The 18,288-nt window shown below is 38.2% G+C and overlaps 1 protein-coding gene across 1 annotated transcript in view; it reads left to right on the plus strand.

Moving 5' to 3' along the window:
• Positions 1–18,288, plus strand: part of LOC136865954 (nose resistant to fluoxetine protein 6) — a 127,422-nt gene that overhangs the window by 26,810 nt on the left and 82,324 nt on the right. Inside the window, exons 4-5 of the mRNA XM_067142518.2 lie at positions 806–876; positions 12,524–12,726. Coding sequence (XP_066998619.2) covers positions 806–876; positions 12,524–12,726 — 274 coding nt within the window. The remainder of the gene's footprint in view (positions 1–805; positions 877–12,523; positions 12,727–18,288) is intronic.

Below are 18,288 nucleotides of genomic sequence, written 5' to 3' on the forward strand. Positions count from 1 at the left end.
AGTCCAGTAGATTCAATTATAAAGTTGATGAGTCCAATAATGAACTCGCTCAGCCTTGTACTTAAAAGGGTGCATTAGCGTGCTTGAACCCACAATTCAGCTATTCTTCGAATTTATTATTTTTTAGTCATGCTGTCGGTCATTAGCATTACCGTTCTGGACAATTAGAAAAAAATTACACTCCAAAATTGAAATCATATATATTAGGAATCTGTACCTATCGCCAAGCATTGTTTCGATTTTCGACATGTGGGACCTGAGAAAGATATCTGCTTCATAAAAGGCTATCCTAAGCAAAAATACGATGCACTTATACCGATTAAAGACGGAAAGCTTAAGGACATCGAACACTGCTACAGAACGTTTCTCAGGAACACTTCGGGACTTTATAGACTTGAGGTGCATACCTCAATTAAATTGAACATTATTGCTTTATAGAACTTTTAAAAAAATATTAAAATTAACAAATAACCCAATCTAGAGTAAAACGCAAATAAGTCCAAAATCATATTTTTAAAATAAACTTTAATACGAAATGATAAATTCCTGTTTGTTGTGTTGTCTATCCTCTGTCTTTTCGTTTTGTCCCTGTAACATTATGATAATTTTATTGTAAAAATAACAGGTATGCCCTGCGTAAAACTCGTTTCTTATCTGCTGAAAAATATGGGTACTGGACTTATACTCTATTTGCACTGGAGCCTCAAATTATTGTATATGATTTTTTCGTTTGCTTTTCTTTTATTAATATCAGAAGTCAAGTAAATGAACGTAACCTTAACACAGTTTCTTTAATTGTTTTCAGGGGTGTACTCATTGCTGTCGCCGTGTTAGTGGTTCTCAGCACGGCTTACGACTTATTCACCCTACATTCAGGTAGGTGTTATACGTTAGAGCACTGGTTTAGAGGTTATGTACCTTAATTCATTTAAAACGATCACTTGGAATTTTCTGCTTTATTTTGTCATTACGTTCGATAGAAGCCGTTCAAATACAGAACCATCAAAATGAACCCACAGCAATAAAGTACAAAAATGTGAGTAAACATTTTAAAAAGTACTTGATTCTGTTACAAGTTGCTTACAACCGGTGGAAGCATAAACCGCACAATAAAAAAGAGTAGACAGTTAAATTAATAAACAACACCATACTGGTTCTGGATGTTAAGCGAAAATAAAAGTATGAATGGTCTGACATCTCATATGAAACTGATATTAAAGATGTTTCCAATAATTCTTCTGCTAACGATAAATATGAGAAAATATTAATAAAAACCTATTAACGTAGTGAATTCAACATTATATTAAACCACCGTATTTCCGTAATAATTATAACTAGAAGACTCGTGTCTTTCCGCAGCATTCGTTATGAATAGGTCATGTAGGTCGTCTTGATATGCCTATCGAAGTTATATTGCTTTGCCTGCCCTTTTCAATGTTTTGTGAACTTTAATACCGGTTCATAATGAATGATTAATTTGCAGTTTAGTTAATATCACTCCTTCCCAAACAATATTCTTCCTGCTACGACCATTCGGCCGTATCTGCATCTAACATTTTCTAACGATCTTGCCAGAGATACAATCGTCTGTGGCTCAATACTGGTTCGACCGAGTAGACTACCAGCTTTTTCAAGCGTTTGTCCTGCGTTTTGTTAATGGTCGTACAGAGTGAACTTCGTACCTTCCAGTCTGTGCTTGCGTAGGCTATTGGGAACGTTCTGCCATCTGCTGAGTATATTCAGACACTGGGGAAGATCAGATAATGAATGAGTATCAGCAGATAATAGTATCCTTCCATCATCAGATGAAGTGTATACTATCTGGCTTGAAAGATAGTAATCAAGAAAGTGTTAGTCGCTTAACAACCTGCTAAGTACAGAATGTATTGCGGTTATGGTAAGCCTTCACGTGCGATTATTGGTGTATCATTTGTGCCATTTCACCGTTCTATAGTTACTATATTTGGAACAAAAATGGCGCTTCGGCTATTAGCGGGTCAGAATAAAAACAATTAACAGCTGTATGAACTGAAGAGATGATAAATTCAACCGGCAATCACAGAAGGAATTCTTTTTTTAGAAGGCAGTGCGAAAGAATGACGAGAGCGGATTATTTAAATCCATTATTGAAAAAAATCTTCCATTAGAGAAAGGATTCTTAATTGAGCACTACACCAAGAAAGACGGAATCGCGTAAAGAAACCCAGTAATAATTGGAGAGTTTAGTCTACTGTTAGAGATAAGATCAAGTCAACGATAACCCGCCGAACACCAGCTGTATTTGACATATACGTGAGATAAAAGACCAGCTGATAAGAAACGTCAAGTTGGAGCTTCATTACGTCACGGTTGGGCTCGGAACATTTTATTTGCCCGATACTGCATAATATCAAGAGAACTGAAGTAGACGGAACAGAGTGCAATCCTTAAAGCACATAAAATTCATAACGTTTCGGCGAGCAAGGCAGTTTGAAACAAGACGATATTTAGAGTCTTATAGGCAAATTAAGCGGAATAGAAAACAAATATACTGACCACATTAGCATTACTAAGCAGATTACCATGTATAAATCCACTAATGCCTTATATTATTCTGTCCTTGATGCAATGAAGGCCGTCATGATGTTCTAAGAAGCTGAGGCGAGGACTACTCTGGCTATGGTAACGCTTGACGAGATGGATGATCCAGGAGGATAGTAGTCAGCTGTGATGACGAGATGATTCCTTGTTACTTAAGCCGAACCAGGGAGCAAGACCTACCATCCCATGACGATCAACAGCGAGATGGAAGCCAGATCCAATAAGCAAAGATAAGTCCCCATTTAAGTCGTATCGTAAGTAGAAAACCTTATTCTTTGGGTTAATGTATAATATTTGTAGTGACATTTTGTGTGCGTAATTAATATACGTGTGTGTGTTCACAAGGAAATAGGTATTCATCCAAAGTTACCGTAAATTCCAAACATAGGCGTTAAAGTACCAGTGAAATGCCGTTCGTAAGTTTGTCAATATGATAGTGGAGAAGTGATTGATATTTTTCATAATTTGTTGTCAGTGAAATATTAGAGTATTATGAGGAACCTAATATTTATATGCATGATGGTTTTGACTAAGAGCAAGCGTAAAGATCGTATTTAGGGAGTATTACAAGGAAATTTGATGGCACAATTTTAAGGTTACAGTGTACTATTTATTTGATACTATGACAGTAATGGTAATGAATATATATATATATGTGCAGGTGATAGTACATATGTTGTGTTTTGATGGAATGAGTGCTTCAATTATAAATGCTACGCGATAATGGAAGTGTTAAATAATAAATATAGTTAGCATATGAGTTGCTAGTGTATTTTGATGGTGATAGTTACTGTTATTTAAGGTGTCGGTCATAGTATTTCTTCGAGAAATGGCAGTATGTGTGGGTTGCACATGCTAAGGTGTCGGTAGTGAAACGTACTGTTTCTGATTGCTATTTTATTCCCTAATATATATATGATATACTTTAGAATACGATCTTAATGCCATCACTAAAGAATTAATTGAATAAGTAGGATCTTCGAAGAGCCGAGAGATCACTTACATAAACATTTAGACCTTCACTGACATAACTACGACTGTTTTCATATATTCTCACTTACGGCAAGTCAGCTTACGATTTATTTATTTTCTCTTGGAGCAATATTAGTCATCACTGGTAACTTAGACTTTCATATGTGGATTTTAGATGAGGATAGAGTCTTCCTATGTGTCAGTTTTTCCATACTTGGTATTTCGTTGGATTATTAATCGTGATATACTTGGAAATGTTATGGTAAGTCATATACGCACTTTAGCTGAAATTTAACCATGAATTAAAGGAATAATTGAATAATTTAGCAATGTAATCCTTACGATGGAAATAATTTGAAAATGCTTACGACTTAAAGTGGACTTAGTTTTGCTTATATGGAGGCTAATTGGTACAAAATATGAAACATTGAACAAATTGAAACTTCGAATAGAGTAGATACCTAAGAATCAGACAGTAATCTTTTCACACGATTTTTCTACTGTGCGTGGACATTGAGATGAACTGTTTTCAACCGAGTGATATACATTTCTGTAATTGTATGTGAATTTAATTCAGGCAATTGAATCTTGATGGTTTCGAGAAGCAACTTAACTTAATTTTCAGAGATTCCAGATCTTAATTAATTAATTAATTAATTGAGTCATTAATTATTGGCCATTTTCTTTGCGTTTTCCTCATTTTCCAATTGAACTTTAATTTGAATTGTATATAGTAGGAATATAGTTTATTTTACTTAGAACTTTCGGATGCATCCAAATAATTCATTCATTACAAACATTATAATAATTATAATTATTGCAATTATCCAACTTTTTCAATTATGTTGAGTAATTTTACTTATTATGTAATTTAATTATTTTTCCTTTCATTTGAATTCCTTGGAAACTACTTAGTTATAATACAATTTTTCGATAGGCTAAGATTATGATTCAGATGAATAAGGCCTAAGTTCATTATTTTATTTATTTATCAGAGGTTTTCCCAAACCTATTTCTTCAAGACAACATCAATATATTTATTGAGAAACTGATTGAATAGGAAACCTGCTATACTATATAAATGATTTTCAAGGTAATCAACGTTTATTCCAATTCATCCATAAATCAATTTATGAATAAAAGTTGAGTAGAGTAATATTGGATTCTTTCAATGTCTGCTTAGAGTAAGTACTAGATATAAGCTTGGAATGATTAATTTTCATTGCGATCATGATGATATCATGTACGGTGTTCTTGGCAAGCCACGATAATCTGATTTTTGCGATAAATTTTGGTATCAAAAATATACGGTAACCGACTAATAGCGTGTTGAAGACGTTCATTTACGTAGGTTGGTATTTACCGTAGGCCGTCGGTGTTTCTTTCTCACGCGGAACTCACAACCCAAGAATATTCGGCAGATGAAAGTATTATCAAGAGCTAGTCTGGAAACTCGTGTAGTCAACCTGGACGCGGGATGGTGCACATTTAATGATTTTATCTTGAAAATAGATTTCCATTCACTTTTCAAGAAATGCAAATTTTTGTCGCTTTACAAACAGTATCTGAATACTCAGGGGATTAATTTGGGGTTCCCTCATACTTACAGACGTCATACGTTGTGCCAGCTTCGGCTGTTTAAATCCTCCAGCCATAACCTAAGAAAGGCAGCCCTTGTTACTTCTAAAATAGTTGCGATGACCCATTCTACTTCAGATTAACAGACAAAGTAAATAAATAATCGGAATCTGTATCAAGTACAATTATTTGAAACTAGCAAATATACCCGTGCTTCCCAAAGGATTTCTACATTGTATACCGTACGGATATCGAAATAAATTACTGTATACACACTGGATAAGAATTTTCAAAATTGTACGTATCTTAGCGTTATCCTAGAAACAGCACTGGAAGGTTCTCACACGTTGTTTTCAATGTAAAATGCGAGTTGTGGAGTTGTGATGATAATGGAAGCCTCACTTACCTAGTGCCATTGACAGTCGAACTGAGAAGTTTTCATGAAAATGGCAGGCCCTCTTGCCTCCTTTCAGACATATTCGAGTTGAGGAGTTTTCATTATAATTACTGGCACCTCACTTCTGCCGGTAAAATTTGAATTATGCTGTTATCATTAAAATGACGGGCCACTTTGCCTAATGCTGGTCACATTTTACATAGGGAAATATGTTTATATTGTCGGGCACCCTTGCATATTGCCAGACACAATCGGTTTGGGAAGTTTTGAATAAAATTGCACGCTACCTTGCCTTCTGCCAGTCAAATTGAGAAGGGAATTATTCATTACAATGCTAGGCCTTCCTTAAAGGTGCCAGTTAAACAGGATTTGGAGAAGTGGGGAGTGTGGATTGCATTTGCAGACGCCAGTCGTACAGATAGTCACTATCGCTTTGTAAAGTATTAATTATAATGGCAGACACACACTTTTCTAGATCCAGCAATGAATATATAGATCATTATGCGAAAGTATAAGCACGTTTACAATAAAACAGACCTTCATTTACAGATTAACTGCTTCTAAACGGTACTTAGAATGACAAACGGATTACACAATAAGACGCCACATTTAGCGATGTACATGGTTAAACCTGTGATATTTCCTCGTTTATCCTCTATTTATGGGTCAGATTGAGTCAGAAACGTTGAATACGTCGAAAATTGAGTACAGTTTCCATGCACAACATTACTATAAGTGAGTCTAACTATGAAAATAGGTCTCAAAAATACAAAATTTACGTACAATCGAGAAATACGCGCAAATCTAACGTATAAAGAACAGAGATAGGAGCAAAAGTCATACGACCAAAGTTGTAAATCACTCCAAATTGAACCAAGATTGTCCAATCTGTTTTGTTATACGACTCACTATTTACATACAAATGTACCTCCAAACGAAGGTCTGCACCGTTATTAAAATTGCCTCCATATTTAGATATTCTTTGGAGTAAAAAGGGAAACGCTTCAACATTTTGGAAATTTTCCGTCAGTTACAGGCTAAAAGCTATAATTTTGCCAAATTTCAATTTTCTACCTGGGCGAGAAGATAGTGCCGATATCTCTATTTGGGAGAAGGGGAGTAAAAATTCAGGATTTTCAGGTAAATTTTCAGCACATGAATCCTATAGGTTATCGCTTTGGATAAAAATATCCGACTGAGTACTTGTATTTAGCCCCAAGTTTGAAACCCCCATCGTGGCCCTCTCAGGGAATTTTGAGAATCTTCGATTCTTCTAGAGATCCCAAGGTCATCAGCTTCCCTGGTACCAAGTTTTAATTTTATGAGATGCCTGGAAGTGCCTCATTAATTCACGCATATTTTTAATTTATACCTTTATATACAGATTGCTCCAAACAGACTTGTATTTATTAATATAGATAAATGGAACAAATTTTAGTGACTAGAACCCTTAAGGGCATTTTGAAATCAAACTGTTACATATTTCTCATCCCCCTGGGCTTTCTGCTCTTGGATCTCGACACATAACACTGAACTGCACTCCACTGCACGTCATTATTTAGGCGCCCATTTTAAAAGGAATACAGTAACTTGGCAACTTAATATGAAGACTACGCTGATATTTCACCCTGTAATTTACATATACACAAAAATGGAATTTGTGCCTCAAAGGGTCAAGAAAAGTAATGGTGAGAATGAAGAAATGTCGAGCCAAGTTCTCTGTAGGGCTGTAGCAAACAATGTGAACCCGGTATATGAGTTTAAAGAGTTATATTATTAAAAAATTCGAATATATATATATATATAGAGAGAGAGAGCGATATCTCACTCCGTTGTCAATTTTTCATCTGCCAAATTTAATCAGAACGTTTCGCGATCAAATACAAACGTGATTCCCGAGGCGATGTTGCTAAACCTGCGTGTGATTTAAGACCGACTTGAGACCATCAATCGAAGAAGGCTTATATTGCAATTTGAGTCCACGTTCACTGTACGCATAAGCATGGATGCTTAACAAAAAGTTCAACAAGTTATTATTATTTATTTACATACACACATCATCATTAAGAGACCGTTATGCCTTTCAGCGTTCTTCTGCAAGCCTCTGTGAATTTACTAAAGATCGCCACAATCCTCTATTTGCAACCAGTGATGTAGCCGCATTAAGTTCTATACATCTTATTTTTAAATCATTAGAAACAGAGTCTGACCATCGTCGTCTTGGTCTCTCTCTACTTCTCCTACCCTCCATAACGGAGTCCATTATTCTCCTAGGTAACCTATCCTCCTCCATTCGTCACACACCACCGAAGCCGGTTTATGCCTACAGCTTCGTCCATTGACTTCATTCCTTAGTTTTTATATCCTCATTCCATGTACCCTCCTGCCATTGTACCCACCTGTTTGTACCAGCAATCATTCTCGCTACTTTCATGCATGTTACTTCCAACTTATGAATAAGATATTCTGATTTCACCCAGTTTTCGCTTCCATAAAGCAAAGTTGCTCTGAAAACAGAACAGTATAAAGATAGTTTCGTCCGGGAGCTGACTTCCTTCTTACAGAATACTGCTGATCGCATCTGCGAGCTCACTGCATTAGCTTTACTACACCTTGATTCAATCTCACTTACTATATTGCCATCCAGTGAGAATACACAACCTAAATACTTGAAATTATCGACCTGTTCCAGGTTTGCTTCACTAATCTGACATTCAGTTCTCTTGGATTATTTACCTACTGACGTCAGTTTAGTCATCCAAAGTCTAATTTTGATACCATACTCATTTCACCTATTTCCAAGTTCCAAGATATTATACTGCGGGCTTTCTACACAATCTGCCATTAAGATCAAGTCGTCAGCATAGGCCAGACTGCTTATTACATTTCCACCTAACTGAATCCCTCCCTGCCATTTTATGCCTTTCAGCAGATGATCCTTGTGTACTACGAACAACAAGGGTGAACGATTACATCCTTGTCTAACCTCTGTAAGTACACTGAACCAAGAGCTCATTCTGCTGCCATCAATTCCCACTGAAGCCCAGTTGTCAACATAAATCCCTTTGAATGATTTTAATAATCTACCCGTAATCATACAGTCCCCTAGTATGGCGAAAATCTTTTCGCTCGGGACCGTGGCATATGCTTTCTCTAGATCTACGAAACGTTAAAAAACGGTCTATTCCTCTCGAAGCATTTTTCAGTTACCTGGCGCATATTGAACAATCTGAACCTGACAGCCCCTTGTGATCTGAAGCTACACTTATTTTCATCCAAATTCCTCTCAACCACTGATCGCACCCTCCCTTCCAAGATGCCAGTGAGTACTCTGCCTGGTATACTAATCAATGAGATACCTCGATAGTTTTTGTAATCCTTCCTCTTCCCTTGCTTACAGATATGTGCATTTACTGTTTTTGTCCAATATTAAGGTACCTTACCAATATTCTGTGTTACTTTTATTACTCTATGAAGCCATTTTATCCATGCCTTTCCACTATACTTCACCATTCTAGGTCTAATTTCATCTCTTCCTGCTGCTTTATGACAAAGGAGTTTATTTACCACCTTCTCCACTTCCTCAAGCCTAATTTCACCAACATCATTTTCCTCCTCCCTATGAGCTCGGTTGTTAGCGGCACCACCAGGAATATTTCCTTTCATGTTCAGAAGATTTTCAAAATATTCCCTCCACCTGTCCAGTGGTTCCTTAGGATCTATTACGAGTTCACCTGAATTACCCAAAACACCGTTCCTTTCCTTTTTCCCTCCCTCCCTCCCTAAGATTGTTTATTACTGTCCAGAAATGTTTACTTGCTGCTTAACCTAGACTTTATAGGTTATTTCCAAAATCTTCCCACTTCTTTTTGGATTCAACAACAATTTATTTCGATCTCTTTCTTTCAACTGCGTACAATTCCATGTCTGCATCAGCCCTTGTTTGGAGCCGTTTCTGATAAGCCTTCTTTTACGTTTACAAGTTTCTCTCACTTCATCATTCACCAAGATGTTTTCCCATCTTTACACGTATCTGTTCCTAGGCATTCCCTTGCTGTTTCTACTACAGTATCCCTATATGCCACCCATTCTCTTTCCATATACTGAACCTGCTTACTGTCGACTGTTCTGAACTTCTTACAAATCATGTCCATGTACGTCTGTCTAATTTCCTTGTCCTGGAGATTTTCTACCCTTATTTTGCAGACAGAAGTCACTTCCTCTATTCTAGGCCTAGAGATACTTAATTAATTACAGATCAGATAGTGGTCTGTATCATCTAAAAATCCCCGTACAACCAGTACATTCCCAACAGATTTTCTGAATTCGAAGTCCGTTACTATATAATCTATTTTGGATCTGGTAACCCTCCCATGTGTAGCGGTGAATAGATTTATGCTTGAAGAATATATTCGTAACTGCTAAACCAATACTAGCACAGAAGTCCAGATTCCAATTAGCTTCCATATCTTACCCAAATTTATCTACCACCCTTTCGTATCTTTCAGTTCTAATTCCAGCTCTCGCATTGATATCGCCCATTAGCACTATCCTATCCTTGCTGTTGACCCTGATTACAGCGTCACTCAATGCTTGATGAAACTTGTCAACTTCATCCTCATCTGCACCATCACACGGTGATTACACTGAGACATTTCTCGCCCTAATCCCTCCAACTGCTAAATCTACCCGCATCATTGGCTCATTTACGTGCCTTACAGAAGCTATGTTGCGTGCAATAGTATTCCTGATGAACAGACCTACCCCACACTCTGCCCTTCCCTTTTTAATACCCATCAAGTGCAATTTATAATCTCCTATCTATTCCTCTTTATCTCCCCTTACCCGAGTGGCATTTACTCCTAGTACAACCAGATGCATCCTCTTTGCTCACTTAATATTGATACAGTAGCTCCCCATCAAATTCCTTTTCGTTCGCTGTATTAAGTGGTGATGTGAAGGGTTGATAAATCAACATCAAGCACAGAAATGCACCTTGAGTTTTCAGCCGGTCTCACCGTGGTGTACTTGCTTTGGCGCTATCCTGTCGGCTCAGATGTCCGTGTTTCAAACTCTCCTCTGGAGACGTTTCATTCTTTGATTGAGACTCTCAAGTTGGTATTAAGCCGCGAACAGAAAATCCATTCAAATTCACTTATGAAGCGATCTCATTGGCCAAATTCAGCAGCTGATAAATGTCAACGGGGCGGGATATCAAATTATTTTTCACATTAACTATCAGTATGACCACCCTCTGCATTGTTACATAGTAAGAGTATGTTACGAATCAGGTACATCTGAAGTAAGGAGGATGGGTACATGTAATAGAAAATACCGAATCATCTGCCAAGCAGTAATCTATGGTAGAAATGTCACTAAATTAAGCCACGTTAAATTAACGCAGTAATTTAAATAGCAGCTTAGGCAGTTGAAGCTGTACTATCGCCGATATTTACTAAGCACACTGAGGGATTCGAGGATGGTAAAAAAGGGATAAAATGAATTAGAGAATTAATTTAGGAGTAAAGTGTATTTCAAGGTAATGTTTCTAAAATAAATATCTATGTTTTGTATAAAGTTTAGAGAACAATATTGACTATATTATAGTATCCTAAAAAGATGAAAATTACGGCCATTACAAACACCAGAGAACTCGAACAGAACCAATAAAGAAGGGAAAAATGAATCTTAGATATCCCTTGAATATGAATTTAAAAAGTAAATAGGATAACAGTAATTCATAAATTGTTCACATAGAAAACTTACCTATCAAATGTGGTATGTCCTCTTTATTGCCACACACTGAATACATTATGCTATGCGTCCGGCAAAGACAAATAGATTTTTCTTCCTCGAAACAAGGGATAACTCATAGATTTACAGTCGTCAGTAGGAATGAATACATGCACCTCGAAAGCTCATACAACCGGCTCGTGTCGTTTCCGACACAGGATTAAGAAACGGAGCACATTAAGGGATAAATATAGCGGCAGGCCAGTGTGGAAACAGAGGGTAATGAAAGTGGAGATTTGGACAACATGAAAAGACAAACGGCCAACTTCGTCATTAGTTCGATTTTTGTAAAACAGCTCGATTTGTTCTGGTTGATTTCCGACAAAAGGGTAGCGTTGCGGAAATATTGTAAACTTTGTGCTGGAAAGATTTGGGAGAAAGGAAACAAGCTGCTCGACTAAGTTTCCAGCTGTCTGTGAAGAAATAGAGTGGAATGACATCAGTAGAGGGAATAAGTTAGAGTGTTTTCTAAGTAGGAAATACCTTAATATGAAGATAAAGTTGGAATTCAAGAGGACAAATTGGGGAAAATATTCAGTTATGGTTTGGAATCATTTACCTAGGGAGATGTTGAAAAAATGTCCAAATTTATTTCAATTATTTCAGAAAAGTCTAGATAAACAACAGGTTCGGAATCTGCCACCTGGGCGACTGTCCTATATGCAGATCATTGGTGATTGTTTGACTGACTACCTTCACATTTTCATGCATTCGCTTCTTTAAATGTATCGGGTCTCTCATTATCTATGAAAGTTATTCTACAACCATTTCATCACGGCGTCCGACAAACTCGCAACTGCTTCCTAACTTCATCAGGAGGTTTTGCCTCATCTTGATAGACTTGAAATTATTTGAGAGAGACAGGGTGTTGATTCCCAATCACCTATGAGGGAGGAAGGCAGGAGAAAGCTCACCATGAGCTGAAATGTTTCGTTCCGGCAGAACATTACTGAAGACTGCAGTGCAGGAAATAGGCAAAATTTTCCTGATCCTATTGTGTTTCCATATTTCTTCCCGTGTGTTCTTTCTGTCTCTCCAGTTACAGTACACCCCATTACGTTTATACAGTTATGTATTAATTTTCATGTCCATGTCTTTCCATATATGACTTAATATGTCTCAAAGGGTTGACAATGACGAGACGAGACATTAGTATGTTGTGATAGATTCTGAAATGACCAAAGATTACCACTTTTGTTTCAGAATCTAGGATCAACCTTCTGATCGCCTTTTCGGTGTACACGAACGGTTCGAAGCTCTTTGCGATATCGACTTCTGGATCTGGAAGCACCATTCACTGTCTGCACGGGATAAGGTTCTTCAGTATGGCGTGGGTGATAGTCGGTCATCGCTACGGCTCTATTGTTAGCCTACCTAGTATAAACCCTGGCCGATATGGTGACAAAGTGAGTAACTTCCTGTGTTATATGTCTAACTAAATTTGGTCGGGTGTTTTACAGCATTGAAGAGTTTGTTTTACGATGGCGGGAAAGGAACAGCATGAATTGAACACCATGAATGCTGGAGTAGCCTTATTTCTAACATTACACAATAAAACATTTCCTAGCAATATAGCAAAGATTCCTCCTACATCTTACTGTGTTAGGAGAGTAACAGAGCTTTTAGCTGATTGTAGTTAGCAGGGGCTCAGAATTCTCTGCGATTGCAAGTGGTGGCTGAGAATGGTGGCATGAGTCAAACAGAGTGGATTGCAGTACTATGTGGCTCTATCTATATTGATTACGATTACGCCAGTCGATTTTAGGGACTGGTTGCAAATGAGATTAATCGAAATACGTACTTACTTTTACTTTAAATCATCATCTCTTACTTTCCATACTTTGTTACTCACTCTCATGCATAGTAGTATACCGAGTGTAATCGGGATGGTATTACTAATTTTCAGGAATGATTGAGGATGGCAAATGGATCAATTTGATATAAGGAACCATATTAAGGAAACGATTGAGTCAAAAGTTTAGCAATATTCTACTAATTTCTGTCCTTTTACCTGCACCATTTCACAAGTTACTCCATTTACAACAAATGTTCGAAATGGCGCCCCCTGCGTCAATGCAGTCGTGGCATCATCGCACAAAATTCTGTCGTAACTGATCGAATATCCCCGGTATCGTTTACACAGCGTCCCAGGCAGCGATAAATCTTGCCAACAGATCCTCTTCAGTCTCGACAGGTGTCTCATATGCCAGGCTATTCACATGGGCCCACAAGAATAAAATCAAGTGGGGTGAGATCAGGTGAACGAGCGGGCGAAGAAACAGGACTTCCTCTTTCGATCCACTTTGCAGGAAATGTCTCATACAGGTATTCACGAACCCTCAGTCCAAAGTGAGGTAGGACTCCATCATGTTGGACGATGGGCAAGTCGGATGTGTTCCAGGAATGTGGGTAGTACATCTCTGAATACCACAATATATACTGCTGCTGTTGAGAATGGACGGATGTAAATAAATGGATTATTAATAACTTTTGCCTGAACGTTTCCGGGCTAAGGTTCCTTACCTCAAATTGATCCATTTTCCGTCCTCCATCATTCGTGAAAATTTGTAACACCATCATGGATACACCATGTATAGGTCAACGACTACTTCCAGCGAGTCCCGTCAGCTGTCAGACCTTCGACTTCATCACAGCCAACATCCATTACATCAATATCATTTGGTTTTCCGTCGACCATCTGCACAACCTACCCCGTCAGTCTTTCAACCACGGCACTACGTAGACTACTGCCGAAGGGCACTTTTTCATCATTAACCCAACACATTGGGTAAATGCGCCTGCAATGTGTGGCCACCCAACGTACTGCGAAGTACCAGATGTACCCAGAACGTGGAGGCCAAGAAAAATTCACGGGAATATTTCGGTAATAACTTTGAAAGGGTTTGTCTGGGAAGACTTGCGCGATTGTAACGCATGGTCAAAGAATGGGAGGAAAAAGGAAAATAAGATGCCATAATGTAATGCAGGTCCTATTAAAACCCATTCAAATCACAATAAATGGGTACATTGTTGACTTTGGATTCAGATTTAACTTGAGCCGCCGTAGTATGAGCGTACCTGCCACATAAAAAACGTGCATAAAATAAAAAAAAATTCATCCATGCCTTTGACGGCTATGTTCTGAAATTCCAATGTTTTCACGAAATGGATATGCATGTTTTCTCTCCAACTTCCTTTCACTACGGTTCTTCCGTGTCACCAGCCAAGCGCGTTTGTAAGAATTTGGTGCGACACTTTCACTCTCACTTTCTTCAATATTCTGCTTACTTCAATAACTTTCACTGTTGCTATCACTATCCTCGAACTCCGAGTAAATTTCCAGAACCTCATTACTGCCGTAATTGTTATCTAAAAAAATGTCTAGAAGTCTTTCAATATCTCGTGTACATTGCTGCGAAACCGCTTCTAATGCATAATGAATACTGAATACTGTTGTTAGAAATTAAATTGTAAAGGGAATCTTGTATACGAAGACACGCGAGAGGCTGAGTCATTTCGGGCTAAGCTCGTAATTTGATTCATGCGCGAAAACACCGCGCGACCACAGCTCGTCATATGACGCAAATGGCATAAGTCTACTGGTGTTTTACAAGTGGAAATATTATTTAAAAAATTAATATTAATGGCCTGATGGAACGGTACATCACCAAGCTCGATAGCTGCTGTCGCTTTAGTGCGGCCAGTATTCAGTATTCGGGAGATAGAGGGTTTAAACCCCATTGTCGGCAGTTCCGTGGTTTCCAAGTTTCACACCAGGAAAATGCTGGAGATGTACCTTATTGAGGCCAAGGCTGATTCCTTCTCACTCCTAGCCCTTTCCTGTCCCATCGTCGCCATAAAACCTAGCTGTATCAGTGGGACGTAATGAAATTTGTAAAAAGGAAAGAGAATGATATGTCAAGAAAACCTATCAGCCTTGGATACCGTCGACGAGAAGTATCAAACTTCTGTGCTGATTTTACTGACCTCTTCTAGTTCCATGTGAGTATGATGCGATCGGCAGAACAACAGACTTTAAACTTCGTGGATATGTTACATCCATATGCTGCACATTCGTTGCTACACTGTCGCATATGCACCGTCATACTTACAGATAATACTGCCAAGGTACGTGAAGTCGTTAGTTCAAGCAATGAAAATGAACTTCATTCGAGATGAACTGTTAATTCTGACTTATAATATACTAGCTGAAGTACCCGTTCTTCTTAGGGATTTGTGAGTAAGGATGAAAGTAGTCAACACGTTCGTGGCCGCTGAAATGTGAATAACAGTTACCGCGGTACCGTAATATATTTTTCTTTTTGCTTAACGGAATTTATTTCTGTGTCCTTCAGCATTTTAAGCCAACGGTCGTAGCCGTGTTGAAACACCGGATACCGTGAGATCTCCGATGTTAAGCAACATTGGGCGTGGTCAGGAGTTGGATGGGTTGCCACGCGCTGTTGGTGGGGGGTAAGGGAATGGAGAAGCGGAAAGGAACTGGCCACCCTACGCACGTAAACTCCGGCTCAGGAATACCTCTGCGGAGTTTCGGTCCTGCCTTCGGGCAGAACAACCCTTACCTTACCAGCATTTCAATTTCAGTGATATTTCTGTCCATGGGAGCCATTACGCACAGGGTGTGTCAGCGTCAATACCGATAAGCTTTCCGTCTGCAGTACAATTTGACGCAATGTATGCGTAATGTCAGGGAATGAAGTGAAAGCGGGTAAATAATATTTGTTCGGTCGTAGGTACTCAATAACTTTCCATTTGTGTGTGAATTTGTATATGATGATGCTGGATTTAGAAAATTTAACTAGTAGTATTTCTTGTAAGATTTGCTTCCCATGGGTTTTCTTCTTGTACTCGTTTTGTTTTCTTTTTGTTATTGGGTAATTACGGTATAACTTCATTTAATTACCACTTACTGTATAATGTTAAGCTGGTAGTAAGGTAAACCTATAGTACCTAAGCCGTAGTGTGAAGCACTGGAAATACTCAAGTTTTGTTTGAATTTGCATATGATAATGCTGAATTTGGAATGTTAAGCTAGTAGTAATTCTTGTAATATTTTATTTCCATATATTTACTGTTGTATTATTCTTGTGTGCTTGTTTGTTTGTTTTTTTGTTTTCTCTTTGTTGTATTTGTTGTTGTTGGAAAATTATGTTAACTTCATTATTACACTGCTGTAATTGACCAATGCCACTGGGTTATTTCCCATTTTCAATGTGTTTGTTCATAATAATAATAACAGTATAATGCCAACAGATAAACACGTTTTTGAACATTTGCGGACAAAATGCTGCCTGGTAAATTTCGTGTTATTGCTGTATGAACAATTCCTGTGTAACGGACCTAGTCAATGCAGTAGCCTCTAATAGTGTGTCCCAACACACACAAGTAAATATGGAATTGTTTTCAGTGAATTACTTCTGTCAGTGCCTTCGTGATATACAGGCCGTACAGTAGAAAGCGCGCCAACTCCATCAGCTGATCGATTAGGCTGGCTAGATGAATGTTATCAGTTGTACTTGCGTATTTAATACATAGTGATTGAGAGCATTAATTCGGTAATTGTGGCAGACACATAGGCCTTTAGTTTTAAGTATATTACATGCCTGTTCTCTATGTTTTTAACTTCAGGATTTACCATAAGAGCTCTTATTGAGACCTCATAGTTCCGGTTAGGTACGTTGATTTAACGTCATGAGTCATGGGTAATGAAAATTCAAGGGATGTAATGATTCTCGAAGAATTTATTCAAAGAATTTTCATTGTATAGCAAGCTTTTGTGGAAATATAATGTGTTGCGAATTTAAATCGTCACCATACCAAGAAATTGTGTGCACCACGACCAAAATCAAATTATACAAGTTACTATACACCAATATTCTAATTTCATTCGAAAGAGGGCAGGAAACATGTAGGGAAGACGAAACGCTTAACCAAAAATATAAGTTTTACAAGTATCCCTCATTTTTCCAAGCATATTGGATTAAGAAATGTTGAGAACGTTACCATTAAAAGCAATACCTTATAGAACTTAATGCACTTTATATAACCCTATTTTCTGTTAAATGATTTTGGCATTAGTATATATACACTTCAAAACAATTTAAATTAAACTATTACTATTGGACAATATATAGATATAACAATCGATGCAACGTAACTCCTTGAAGGATAGTCCCAGGATAGACTTTTATCGCTATCTGCTGTACGTCGCACCGTCGCAGGTAGATCTCATAGCGGCTATGGGACAGAAAGACCTAGGAATGGGACGGAAGCGGCCGTGCCCTTAATTAAGGTACAGCCTCAGCATTTGCCTTGTGTGAAAGAGGGAAACCATGGAAAACCTTCTTCATGGCTGCCGGCAGTGTGGGTGTACGAATCTACTACCTCCCGCACGCAAGCTCACAGCTGCGCGCACCTAACCGCACGACCAACTCGCCCGGTTTATGCGCAATTTTAACAAGTATAATTATAGTAACTAACAGTTAACCTGATGCCCAGTTGGAGCAGATGTTTAACAACACCTTAATCCTGCAGTGACCATGAGGGTGTCTCACACATCCCCACGTTACACATTTTCTCTATTATCGTTCAAACGCTGAAAATAAAGCTGTGACTTTATGCCGCTTCCTGAAGCAACGTTAATCTACAGTCATTGTCTAGGGTTGACGTGTACATCCGTGTGCATAAGTTCCAGCTGGGGTTCTGTTGGCCCCCCACGTTGTAACATATCGTCGTTGGCGGGACAAAACCTCCTATGTGATAATATTTTTGGAGATATACTGACCCGCAGCACATACATCATGAAGAGCGAGAATGCCTTGACGATATTCACACAATATTGCACCTTAGATGACAGAACCTTACCGGCCGAAGTTCTAAGCTAAAATATTTCACGGGCCGATGACCTTCGATGTTAGACCCCTTAAAACAACAAGCAACAAGCAAAA

The sequence above is a fragment of the Anabrus simplex genome, chromosome 3 (assembly GCF_040414725.1).
Source record: "Anabrus simplex isolate iqAnaSimp1 chromosome 3, ASM4041472v1, whole genome shotgun sequence".
In the NCBI taxonomy this organism is placed as follows: domain Eukaryota; kingdom Metazoa; phylum Arthropoda; class Insecta; order Orthoptera; family Tettigoniidae; genus Anabrus; species Anabrus simplex.